Here is a 13469-nt window from a genome sequence, read left to right as displayed (position 1 = left end):
AGAGCACAATTAGTTTTTTTCCTTTGCTAGAGGTTTCACCACCACTGGTGTAAAGTAGCAGTGTACTGTAGATTACCTGAGCTACATATAATTTGAAAGTACATTAGTGTGCTTATTTTACTTTTGCTACTTTTAGCTTCACATGTTTAATGCAAACCCTGACCCCAGGAAGGGTTTGTGTCTCTGGCTGGAATTGAACCAGAAACCCTTTGCTTGGCAAACAGATGTGCAAACCGCTACACTTCTTGCAATTATTTGCTGGTCTAGAAAGGGTTAAACCAATTATAACACATATTTTTGGCTTATTAGCTAAAATATATTATTAATATATCAAGTATACCCCCTCCCACCAAAGAAAGCTAGAAATAATACCCCTAGGAGTTTTTGTCCATGCTTTTCCCCCCAACAATGCAAAAAGTTTACTTTTCAGCATTTTACAAACACAAAAAACAGTCAAAGATTTAGAAAACATTTTTTTTATTATTATTATTTGGAGGGACAGGCTGTCAAAATGGCGTAGATGAAAGACACTGTTCCTGAACAGCAAGTTAATGTGTGAGTATGTAAAAAAAAAAAAAATTAAAGCAGCTTTGTTTGCTCTGCAGGACCATTCAAGCAGAAATATGTACAACACAAAAGGCAAAAAAAGTAAGACAATTTCTTTGAAAACAATATAAATTGTACTGTAATACATTACATTGAACACTCACTGTTGCCATTTCTTCATGAGATTTGATGTTTTATACAAGAGAATCAAATGCCTGCTTGCAAAAAAAATGAGTGCCCGCTTCATGGCATAAGAACATATATTGGATGGACTTCAAAGTAATCAAAAAAGGCAAAAAAGCGAATAATACAGTTCCAAAATGTGCACTTGGCACTTTTTCAAAGTATACAATTAATCAGAACAAGTTTTAACAAACAGGACCTGCATGCATAATTTCTAAAGGGTCCAGAAAGGCTGTTGAAACAGCTGTAGAAAGGGTGAGATATGTACATTGACTCTCTAGTGTCCCTCGGCTCTTCACACAGGTGACAGTACAATCACCTTTGAAAGGTCTCGTTCAATAATTAATGAGGCAACTCTTCAATTTTCAGGGTTTGCGCGTGCGATAAAAATTGTATAATATATGCAGTTTTTATGCACAAAAACCCTTTACATGTGTAAGTCATAACATATCGTAAGCCAAGTCACAGACTTCCAAAGAAATTCAGAGTACAATCAAATTGATCTTCGCAATTTACTTAGTTTTAGTGGCATGTCTCTAAGATATCGAACCATAAGGCTGCCTATGAAAAATACTTCAGAATGCTGGAGAGCAATAACCTTCATAAGTATACATTTCTCTATAATTCATATATTACAAAGGTCGACCCAGATTGAAAATTACTCGTTTTTGCTTAATAAAATATTCAATTTGTCAGTGATTAGAATTCTTTTGTCATTCTACATAAATTAGTTAGAAAATATTAGTGTAATTTTCTATGTTTACATTATAGGCAGCAATACAACAGAACCATAATTTAGTTTCAGTGATTAGGGAGATTCCACAGTTTTCAGTCCCAAAGCTTAAATGGAAGCGCTGTGCACACTCTATTAGCATGCATGGCTCCCCCCGATAAGCAGGCACATCCAGTAAACTTTACAACACCCCATTTTATTGCCAGGCGTCTTAAATTAAATAACTAGTGAAATAATGACATAATAAGTTATCCAAAAAAAAAAGAAGAAAAAAAAGAAAATAGTTAAACTGTAAAAGAGAATAGATATTAAATACTTGCTGATGGACTTGTGATCCCATTTCCCATAACAATGCCTAAATGTGATATGGACAAGGAAAAAAACAAAAAACAAAAAACAAAAAAAAACAGGAAGGAAGATTGCACTTTCAGGTGAAATATCAAACCACAGTGCTGCTTGAGTGAAACTAAGCTTCATCAGAAATAAATAAAAGGAATTCATAAAAGGAAATAATTTAAAACAAAAGTAAAAAGACAATACAGCTACAGCTTTTAAATGGCATGAGCATTATATCTAGTTACCCTGCTCATAAATATGAAACTCCGTCATGTTAGCGTTTAACTGTTGAATCGATCCCGTTCGACCAAAACAATGCCTATTCATACATAACTATTTTTTTTTTCACAGATAAAGTGCTGATCAAGGAGATTTTAGAGGGATTTTATTTGTACCATAAAAGACCCTTGGGAGAGATCTTGAGGAGAAAGAGTCCACTAGCTTTAGGATTTAACACGAGGAGGACCCCTTCTACTCAAGTCGTCCGGGTGTTAGCCTAAAATCTAGGGCGCGAACAGGTTACCATTTGACTCTGGTTTTCATATGAAGGCCATCACAGCAAAGGTACATTGCCTCCAAAAGCTAGAAAAAAAATCCCTGAGGTGCACATTCAGCTGTGTTGAGATTCCCAACCTGGCCCCAGAGGGTTCATTCCCATTTAGCGTATGGTTGGTGATCTTGGTTTGGTTAAACAAGCTTTCTTAGGAATTGAGAGCCACCACATCTTTTTTATTATTATTTTTAATATGCCTGATCAAATTGATATACGTTTAGTATCTCTTTCAACACTAGCTGCCGTCTCACACAGCAATCATTCCAAACTGCTTTGCTTACAATTTTGAAGGCAAGTCTGGAATTTTGAACGTTTATTATTAGGCGAGAGGGAGAAAAAAAAATAAAAATCAAACGCAATCACAGCTTCCTCCAACACTTTGACATCTTATGTGCATTTTCAAACCTGCGTTTTTCTTGCACTGTCCACAAATTTTTCACCTTGCGTGGGTCAAACTTTCACAGACTCCATCACAGACAATTTCATGGCTTCCTCCAACAGCTGATTGTCTGTAAAAGTGGCGGGGGGTTCTGGGACGGACTCTGAAAGGCCAATCAGCGACTCCAGGAGGCAGGTCCCTGGGTCACTGGCTGCAGGGAAACTGGGATAACTAGGCAACTGAAACTGAAAAAAGTTGTCCATGTGCTCGTACTCCTTGAGGGAGTTGTAGAGGGAGGTGGGCCCCAAACAGGGGAAGCCATCGAAAAACTCCAGGTCTGACTCAGACGAGAGGCTCAGCTCCATGTCGTAGCTAGCTGAGCGATCGACTGTGGGAGAGGGCGTGTGTGGAACACTACAGCTATGGAAGAGAGCGTTTCCCTGGTTGGCATTCTCATCCAAAAGTTCTGAAATGGCTGTTGCTCGATTGTCTGTTTGATCGTCCGAAGAGTCCAGCAGTGCAGCGTCTATATTGTCATTCTCATCTGCAAAGTCCACCATACTAAAGCTACTAAACGCCTCCGTAGATGGCTGCTGTTGCTCTTGCTGCTGCTCTGGGCAACAAGTGTCTTTGTCGCTCTTATCGCCGCTGTCCTTGCTACTTCTCGAACTGTTTTCTGTGTCACTGAAACACAGTATGCGGCTCAGGCCTTTCTCATCAACATCCAGCTGGGCGCTGGGCTCACACGGACCTTCGCCTGCCTCCGAGTCCTCACTCTGAGAGTCCGACAAGTCTGTCATATCGCTGCTGCAGCTGTTCTCCCCAGCTGCTGTCATCTCTGAGCTGAAGGGGAAGGAGGGCACTGCTGGTAAGGGGGTGGCACCGGTTGTGTTCTCCTCATCCTCTTCTGTGCTGGACTGCTCCTCCAGCCTCTTCTCCAGCTCCAGCTTCATTATAGTGTGGATGTAATGCGTCTGTACCCTGGTGGAGTTGAACTCAATGCGGCCCTCCATGTTTCCGCATCCATCCTTGGTACATCCGCATGGAAAAGAGGAGTGGTCCATCTGCAAGAAGTAAAGAAAAGTTCTTAAATCATGCAACAGAAACTCCTAAGTTGCTGTGTCTTGCCCGGGTGCTCTTGATAGCATGAAATTGTTGGGGCTCTTACCTGACATTTGATGCCAGCCAGGCTGCAGCTGCAAGTCTCAGGTTCGCAGAACCCCTGACAGTCGCAACCACAGTTCTCCCTGGAGAGCCTCAGCTCGTGCAGCTGCCTCTTTTCCTCCTTGTCGATCTTCTTCACACCAGCCGCTTTGAGCAGCGCATAGCGGCGCTTGGACGTGTAAGGCTGGAGAAAAGAGCCCTCGTCGACGTTGGCTCCACTGATGTCAATATCCTGCTCTGGGATGTCATCCACTGTAAGTTTTTCGGCCTCCTCGCTCTCCTGGGTTCCATTTTTTGTCAGCTGAACACAACAAAAGGAACAAAGTTTATTTGTCATGTTGAACAGGCACAGTTTCATAGATCCCTTAACCACTGCATTTCTTTTATGGTGCACACCTTCAGTTTGAGAGCTTCCAGTTTCTCTTCCCTGAGTCTGTTGAGGAGTTTTTCCCGACGCAGGAGCCGCTGCTCCACGGCAAACTCTGCGAGCGAATATGTGCGGAGTGCACTGTGGCGTTGCATCATGCCCAGAGTGCATCCTCCTCGGCTGGGAACGCTGGTGAAGCCCTGGCACCGAGGGAAGAAGAACACCGTCACCTGGTCAAACGTCACATTGCCCCGCCGCGCTCGTTTGGATTTCTTAAGGATGGACGTTGCTATGGATGGGGGAAAAAAAGAGGCAGGATTAGAATACATGATGCACAAGTAAGAGAGGATGCTCTAAAGAGGGGGGATTCTTACTTTCGTGCCACTAGATGGCATAATTCCCCAGCACTTGTACTTGAGAGGTGTATAAATGCTGCTGAACAGACAGTAAAAGGACACCCCTCTGATTCATTGCTCCCGCCTTATCATGTACCCAATTAAAAGACACTGCTAACAGGACTCTAACACGCTTACATCCTGTAAAGTGAAACCTACACTAACCCAAGAATCCATTTAGCTTTGTAACTTGCCCTACTGTGCGACAAAAAAAACAAAAAAACAAAACAAAACACCCAACCCAGGAATTTCCCTTTGTTGGCCAGGAAAGTGGAGGAAACAGAGCCGCCAGGATCACAAAAGTGGGGAGTAAATGCTTGAGGCTTCCAGATGGGGGTGAAGGGTGGAAGTGTAGCCCTAAGGGCAAGAATAAAACCTGCCCACCCGGGTCTCGCTGCTAGCTGACAATCCCCACAAATGGCCCAGTAACTGAAACGGGTCAAAGGTTCTCTCGCTGTTAAAAAGTGCTCACGATCTTTCTATACCCAGACAAATACAATAAAACCATATGGGAGCCAAAGTAGAACCATATGTGGAAAAAAAGCCCAATTATTCAAGTTTTATTATATATTCCACTTCCTCCACCCAGGAATATTCAACAAAACTTTAGAGACTCTTTTAGAGACAAGCAACTTTTTCCCTTCTGCCTGAGTCACCAGAACTTTTCGAATCTACAAGCCACATGTGTCGGACATTACAATTATTATTTGGTGGGGAGATCCTTGTAGACTTCTAGTTCGCCCTGAACTGGCCTTAAAAGACACGGAAAGCTGGTGTGATACCTGAAGCTTGGAAAAGTAACCTTTTACCTTAATAGAGGTAAGCGGCACACAATAGTTCTACTATGTGGTCTGATCTGCTGCTTGGGGTAATACACATAAAAATAAACTACCAAGGTACAGCTTCACATCCATCATCTTCTCTGCTGTGTCCAACAGTCACTTCACAATTTCTGTGTAAACACTGGATTATAATGATCCAGCCAATCTGCTCCTTCAGATGTGTCTGCACGCCTTTTTTTCTTGATTGTCCTACCCCCCCCCCCCCTTTTTTTTTTTTGTATCCCTTCACCCACTCACTTTCAGCACCTGTGCTGGGTGCACGCCCGGGCTTCAGACAAGGCTCTGTGTGTTCCCAGCCTTGGCAACCTGCCATGCTTCTCTTCCTGGCTGCCTGCCCCACCATCCTGGAAACCTCACAACTGTTTGCCCTTCTCCCATACACCGCAATCCCTTTCCAAGCCGGTCGGTCCCCTAAAGCTCAGCAGACGCACCCAGGTCGAGACACAAAACGGCCCAAGGCCGCGCGACCCACATCATGCAAGAAAAGGTGAGGCTGTGCCTGCATGCGGGGCTTTGAGAAGAAGGTGGCGACACAGCCAAGGTGAGCAGCCAGTGCATAATGTGATTAGCCATTTTGCAGCTTTAGGGCATGAAATCAAAAGAGGTATTCATTGCAGAAGTCTGAAATCATTTCTGTGAAGTGTTTCATGGCCTGCCAGCTGCCTAAATTCCTTAACCTCTCCCCCATTTATCTAAGTTTGTTATCAGAGTCTCAGCGGATGTTAAAGGCAAGAGAATGCATTATAAAAACATGTGCCATCAGCTCTTTCTGTGATTTATTATCGCTGGAGAGAGATACTCACTGTTGAAATTTGTTGCCGGGGAGCTGGGGTTGCTGGGGGTGGAATCCAGGGTGTCCGAGAAGCAGCTCTCCGCCTCCGAGTCCCAGCCTGAGCAGGCAGAGGAAAGGGAAGAGGGCGACGGTGAGGAGTAGCATGGGTCCTCATCCACCTCCTCAAACTTCCTCTTGAGAAGCCCACTCATGGCGTTAGCGCAAAAGATCTGCAGCAAGGAGGAGAGAAGGAGACGAATTAGCAAATTACTAACAGTTATTTTAACAAATCATCACCGGATCTTTATTTTATTAACCCAATAAATTATCAACTGTACATTGTCAGGCTTTTATTTAAACAAAATCAATGGTACAAGTGAGTCATGTATGCATACCAGTCTCCTGCTACTCTCAGTTGAGAACAATGGCACAGGAAGCAATCAATCAGTTCCATTTGCCTAAGTCAACAATTAGCAAACCCTTCACCCTCTTCTAAATCTCATCGGCTCAGCAAACGCATAAATTAAGAGAGACGACCAAACAGAGGTGACCTGACATTTTATTTTCTAATCAGTCACTTTAAGCAGCCCTTGCAATCAAATATGCAGTCCGAAGGAAAGCAAGGGCAATTTGCCACTGGTCATAAGTAACGTGTCCACATAGAAGTCATTGAATACATGCGCAGCTACGCATAGGCAGAATGTTTTGTTGTCCACATATCCAGAGCTGAGTAAAAGAGAGAAAAGTAAAAAAATAATGCTTTCAGTGGGAGGGAGTGCTGTCTGCCCTCTAATCTTTAAAAATATTGCCTAATATCACCTTTCCAAGTATAAGATTTGTCGATGTGTTTAATGTTTATTTTTGTCGGGCAGCAACACTTTCAAAGCTCGACTAAATCCCCGTCTTTTTCCAGGCAAAATTTCAAAAAGAGCAACCGCTGACATGACAAATGAGCAGATTTGATGAAAAGCAAGGTTGCTGCTTTTGTGTTTTATGGTTAAGGGATACAAATGTGTCTCGTGACCTTAGCAAACACCAAACAATCTAATCTTCCCAACTTTTGAGAAGTTGGGAAGATTAGCAGGCGATGCTTGCTGCTAGACGGCACAGTTTATCATCACTGCGAGGACGAGCCCCTGCTATCTTAACCAGGGAGGGAGGGAGAGGGTGGAGGGAGGGAGGAAGGAAGTGAAGGGAGAGGTAGGACACAACCGGGCCGTGCTCCAGCACAGACACTCCCTCAGATGATGATGTGGAATGGGAAAAGGAGACTTTACCTCGTTTCACCGTCAAACTGCTTACAAATCTTTCAACATTGCAGCTGAATCACTTTGATTTTCGTCATTTTTTAAAACATACTCTTACTAAACACGGTACTGCACACACGTAAAACACCCAACCATCCTTCCAACAGCTTAAAATGTGACCATTGCTCTTTAGCACACAGCCAATTTGTCAGAAATGCTCCAGTGACTTTATAGGAACTTTGAATCCATGTGTGATCTGCATGTCTTGCTTGTCTCATCGGGATGTCATTACTCAAAGAACAGAAGAAAAAGAAGATCTGGAAGCTGGTGTACAAAGAAAAGAGCCATTTTCTGCATGCAACAGAGAGCAGTTATGAAAAAAAAATCCTTATGACAAGGACAAAGGCAAAGTCAAGGGCAAGAGGCTGACACCTTCGTATAGGCAGTGGGTGCATCTTTGCAGATGTACAGGGAGGGGGTTATTGTTATTGCTGCGGTCAGATATTGTTGTCCCCAGTGCACGCATGATGAATGAATCACCTTGCAATAGGTCAAGCCAACTCACACTGTCGCTGCAACAAACAAAAAAGCTCCCTTCCACACTGTAGCCTTCACATTACACAGACAATAAGAGTGGAGGAAAAAAAAAAAGGGGGGGGGGGGCACTGAATCCCCCCCCCCATCCTATCCTTCAGCTTACTCGTGCAAAAAAAATAATCTCAAAATGCCTTGTACACGTATAACTAATATTATGACATGATGATGGGATTTGTCTTGAAACCATTTAGAAACACCTGGGTGCCGCATCTGTTGCTTTGTGTGTTCCCTTATCAGACAACATGTGTGTTCTGAAAAACACCACAAAGCTCACGTCTCTGTGCACGCAGAGCACGCGAGGGTTCACCTTACAATTCTGCCACCATTCCCAGCTCCAGTTCCCAGAAAAAAAAAACCCCACAAAAAAAACAAAGCTGTGAAGCATCCTCCAGGGAGTGCATAGCGCCAGCTAAGCAAAGTCTTTTTAATTAAAAGCTGCAGTGAGGCAGAAGGGGGGGGGGGGGGGGGGGGGTGCAGGAGAGTGAGAGAGAGAGAGAGAGAGAGAGAGAAAGAGAGAGAGGTGGTGGTGGGGGGGCAGTGGTGTCAGAACTGGGTCATTGTCTCTTGACTGCAGTCTACCTGACACATTGATTTGTTAATCCTGTTCAACGGGCAGAAACAATGGCGAGAGGTTAATCCTGGCAAGGGGACGGCTTGTAGTCAATCTGGAGCTTCTCAGCCTGCTCAGCCGCTGCACCCACTGAACAAGGCCAAGAGAGCACAGACAGCGGATGGAACAAGGGACCCGGGGTGAAGAAAAAAAAAAAAAAAAGAAGAAAGAAAAAAAAGAAAAGAGAAAAGACATTGCGTAGTGACTCATTTGCAAAAGGGTGGGACAAAGATAAAAAGAGAGGAATTCGGCGCTGGCTCGTCAAGAAAGCGGTGCCTGTGGATGTCTGCTCTAAATGGAGAATGGATGTGATCGGACAGCCGAGCCAGAGAAGGAGCGCAGCATGTTTTCAGCGTGCGCTAAATTATGCATCACTGTCATTCCATCAACCGCACACAGGCAGGCAGATAAAGGACGCATCCACCGAGGTGCTCCCCAGCCAGTTGTCACAGACTTGGAAAGATAAATCTCTGGCGAGGAGATTTGTCACCAGAAGCACTACACAGCTCAAGTCAGATGCATAACTATGTCAGTTGAATAAGATTATCTTGATACATCCAGCTACGGGGCTGTTTGTACGACTTTAGAATTTCAATTCATTTTGATTTTAAATCTGCAGACAGCCCCTCAAACCCTTTTATAAAAGATTATTCAATTATTTGAGAAGGATGTAAAAGAGTTTGAATTACTTTTAAAAAGGCAAAATGCCACAGTAAATCTTATCAAACCAACTTATCGGAAAGCTTTAGTTTAATCAGAATCACAAAAAAAAGAACCAAATCATAAAAGCTTTCTTATACACATCTTTGGTTTTGCACAGATATCAACTTTCACCCTGTTTGAACTGCTTCCGTCTGCCCCTCAGCCATCAGGACAAGTCACAGTTGACTTTGCCCCCTCGCACCGCCTGTCCAGCCCTTTTGCAGCTGATAACCGTGTGGGTGGGAGCGACAAGTTGCACTAATCTTAGCCAGCCGGGAGCATTTACATGGCACACTGACAGCCTTGTGCAGTGTCTGAATGACTGACTGAGTGCTCATAAAATGTGATAATGATAAGCTTGGGATCCTTCCCGTGTGTGTAGAACCGTGGCTGGGCAGGACAGCCCCTGCAGGCTTTCAAGGTACTGCACCTCTCACTTCCAGTTCTGACACCGAGAGGACGGGAGATAATTGATCAAAGCCGTCAAGGTGACGGATGGGCTGGATTCCAGCTCCTGCACAGCTGGGGGAAACACTGGCTCATTTCTTATGAAGTCAGCTGTTAGTCAGAAGCGCTCCACCTGCTGGAACAATGCAGGGAGCGCTCCCGCTTTCTCCTCTATAAGCCTGTTGTTCTCACCGAAGCCGCAAAGCTTGCTGTGACTGTGCCACAGAAACATTCTGTTCCTCTGCCTTGACCCGTGCACAGCGCGATTCCAAAAAGGAGAGGTAGTGGGAAGAAGGAGGGAGGACTGTACAAAACAAATAAATAATGTCATGTTTCCAAGCCACAGGAATTCCATTCTGGCAGCACTGCTCCCGCAGTAATAGTGGAAGAAGAACACAGGCTCTATCTAACCCAGATGTGTTTTCTACTGCTAACCACTGGAAAGTCCTACTCCCACTAGACACTTGAGCCAGCCACCTTTCCTAGCCACACCTGACAGGGTATTAGCTTGCACGTGGACTTCACATGCCCCAGGCTGCCATTAATCTGTTATGCAGAGCAAACCTGAATGTCCAGGTGATGCTTGCAGAGGACTATTTACCCACTGTTTGGGTTGCTTTACTCCTGCTTTAAAGGGAAGGCTAAAACTGTTTTTTCCACTCTTTACCTCGAATGGCATTCACTGTGCAGACAAAATGACATGCAGCTTTGATTTTTCTGTAACACGCTTGCAAATAACAGAAACTGTGCCAAGTGCACAGCAGCAAACTTTGAGAAAACCTCTTTAGAATAGCAGTCCACAAGCAGAAAACACACAGCTTTTGGGTGTGTGTTTGGGTGGAGGGAGGGGGGAGTGGCTTCGGGTTCAGGGGTCATGCTCCAGTCTGGGACACTTGCTGTATGGAATGCTGAGAGAGGACAAAGCAGATGGGAGCTCTCGGCTGCTGTGTTGGAGGCTGTCAGCAGGCTCCGTGTTACCCCCTCCACACACACACGCACACACCCCCCCACTCCACCCTCGTCTCCAGGCACAAAAGCGTGGGGCCATCCTGCGTGACCAAAATGAAGCAGGCACAGAGAACCTTGTCTGAACCCAGCATGCGGCTGCTGCCTCTCCCAGCTGGGGAGACAGATACTAAAAGTGTGCATGAGCTTCCTGAGGTTGTGAAACATGCACTGCAGTGCACAGGAAGTGGCCATCCAGATTATCTGTGCTGTGTCTGACAGCTGCAGGCACCACAAGGCAAACTGAATGCAGGATCACACGATGGAGATGAGGCAGTTAGGATGTGGGGATGTTATTCGCTGTGCTGCGAATTCCTTCAAATCATTTGAGAGGATTTGGGAGTGCATTGGCAGTTTTAATAAGGAGGCAGCAAACAGGTCAATTGTTATTTTAAAGAGGGACGTGGGTGCAAAATGTGTGCTATAAATGGAAAATGATGTTAAATAAGCAGAGACAATGACTTATTTAACACATCTGAAACCTCCTTGGACATTAAATGCACAGCACCGAGTGCTGTATTCCTTCTCAGTAAACAAAGGATCATTCAGCTCTCTGTAGCCTAATTCCAAAAAACATGATTCCAAAAATGATCCGGGTGAGGTCGCGCTAGAGACGATTAAATCGACTCAGGCGCTTTATCGAAAACAGACACTGTCCAGAGATTAAATAAATAAATAAAAGCCCCAGAGGGCAGTGTTATACCTGGAAAAAATAATAAAATTAATAAATCAAGACCTTTGGATGAGAATAACAATAAAAATAAACCACATTGACATCATTTTCTCTTTATAGTACTTAAATGAATTAGAAACTTCAGTCATTTACGCATTTTAAAAGAAAGAAGAGAAAGGTCCACATGCCGTGATGGAAAACTGATCAAACAATGAAGGAGCTCCGCATTCCTTGTCCACACCTGGCTCAAAGACTGAACTGTTACCTGCATGTGGCAAATCGCTAAAATCCCCCCCAAAATTAAAAACCTATAATTATATCGGGTCGAATAGGCACGTCGTACGAGTCCAGCCGGCTCTCTCCCCCAGCTGACCCGATCATGCCTCATGATTAATGCTAATTCTAATGACAGCAGCCCTGTCAGCTGTGTGCTCAGATGTAGTGCCTTCAGGAGTCGCTCTAGTTACAAGAGGCGCACCAGCACCGCCGAGGTGAACAAGAACAACTCCGCACGGGCTGAATACACAAAGCCGACCTCATCAACAGTTCAGATCACCTAAATGAATCCGCAGCCGAAAACCCACAGCGGTGGGAAGCACGGCTTTCCCGGCGTGAGCCGTGAAGTTTGTAAAACGCTGATTAATCAGCGATCGATCTAAAAACAAATAAATCAATCAATCACCAAGTGAATGAAGCGGGTCGTGGAATCTCGCGTTTAAAAAGAAAATCAGTTAAATGACTTTAATTCTTTCCAGTTACCGTGAATACCAGCACCCGTGTGCTGCCACCAGAAAACAATTCATTAAAACTCAACTTTAACTAGCGGGGGCCACCACAGCCCCGTCCATTTCCAATAAAGCGTCAGGCAAAGTGTACAAAAAGAAATCAAGCGAATAAAACCCCACCAGAGATGACACGCATAGACACAAACCGCACAGGGCATTTAAACGACTCCTGACACACGAGAATAAACAGTCAAACTATCTGGCTTCCCCCCTGCTTCCCTCCGCTGAGGTTGAACGCGTAAATTACGGTGTTCAATAACCCATCAGCGAAACTCCCGATTCTGTTTGTACTCACCACCAGTTCAAGTATCCGATCACCATCAGTCACCAAATAGTCACGCTGGGTAACACAGCCGACGGGTGTTAACGGTGGAAGTAATCCAAATGGCACGAATAAACGTAGCGCTTATCCCCCGCGTACACACAGCCTTTTTTTTATTCTCTCCTATTGTCTGTGCCTCTCTGCCGCACGGGATCCGTACCAGCTGAAGCGCTTCCCTTGTCTGTAGCAGACTGCCGAGAAGCGCAGGCTTTTTCGTCAGTGGAAAACTCCCTCCTGGCGTCTAGTCTGACGCAGGCGGTGACACAAGGAGGCTGCCCACGCCGCTTCCTGCCCGTCCTTCTGTGTTTGGTTTGAGCCCTTACTACCTGCGTGAGAAAACTCAATTGGTCACTAATAATAATAATAATAATGATGATAATAATAATAATAGCCTGGGAGTAGTAGTAATAGATTGATGAAATAAACACAATAAAATACGTTTTTCTTCTTCTTTTTATCACCCTTTTTAAATACATACTCACTATTATACACTCTACAGGCAGTTATAGGAATCCCCAGGTTCCTCTCTATATTAGCAGCTGATGAGCAGTCACAAACTGTGTGATCACCAGGCAGATAAAAGTCCTGCTATTGTAACGTGGGTGGTGCCTAAATGTTGTATACGCTGTGGCTTATTTCCAGTTAAAGGAAAACACTGAGTAAGCTGCATGAAATTCTGACTCAGTTTCTTTTTACATGGAACGCAAAAGTGAAGTAGGCTTTAGAGGAAACGCCACCTCTTATCATAACCAAGCAATCACAACTACTGTCCTGGAATGATTTCTCTTCTTTCTTTCTTTCTTTTTTCTTT

The 13469-nt window shown here is 44.4% G+C and overlaps 1 protein-coding gene across 1 annotated transcript; it reads right to left on the bottom strand.

Moving 5' to 3' along the window:
- Positions 1-481: 481 nt before the first annotated feature.
- On the bottom strand, positions 482-13200 carry csrnp1b (cysteine-serine-rich nuclear protein 1b). Its single transcript, XM_005722706.1, has 6 exons — positions 13141-13200; positions 12632-12984; positions 6302-6500; positions 4291-4550; positions 3899-4195; positions 482-3794 (listed from the first exon to the last, which is right to left on the bottom strand). Exons 3-6 carry the CDS (start codon positions 6480-6482, stop codon positions 2802-2804), a joined length of 1731 nt encoding a protein of 576 aa, XP_005722763.1. The 5' UTR covers positions 6483-6500; positions 12632-12984; positions 13141-13200; the 3' UTR covers positions 482-2801.
- Between the last annotated feature and the right edge of the window lie 269 nt (positions 13201-13469).

Source organism: Pundamilia nyererei, unplaced genomic scaffold (genome assembly GCF_000239375.1).
Source record: "Pundamilia nyererei isolate P.nyererei 1_Seehausen unplaced genomic scaffold, PunNye1.0 scaffold00007, whole genome shotgun sequence".
NCBI classification, from domain to species: Eukaryota; Metazoa; Chordata; class Actinopteri; order Cichliformes; family Cichlidae; genus Pundamilia; species Pundamilia nyererei.
This window is presented reverse-complemented; position numbering and strand designations above follow the sequence as displayed.

What these genes read in the sequence shown, in the direction of transcription:
- csrnp1b (XM_005722706.1), bottom strand. Translation starts at nt 6,482, where the DNA reads ATGAGTGGGCTTCTCAAGAGGAAGTTTGAGGAGGTGGATGAGGACCCA. An exon ending in CCCGGCAACAAATTTCAACA is followed by an intron (nt 4,551 to 6,301) that starts GTGAGTATCTCT and finishes CCCCATCCATAG; the next exon opens with CAACGTCCATCCTTAAGAAA. An exon ending in TGGAAGCTCTCAAACTGAAG is followed by an intron (nt 4,196 to 4,290) that starts GTGTGCACCATA and finishes TGTTGTGTTCAG; the next exon opens with CTGACAAAAAATGGAACCCA.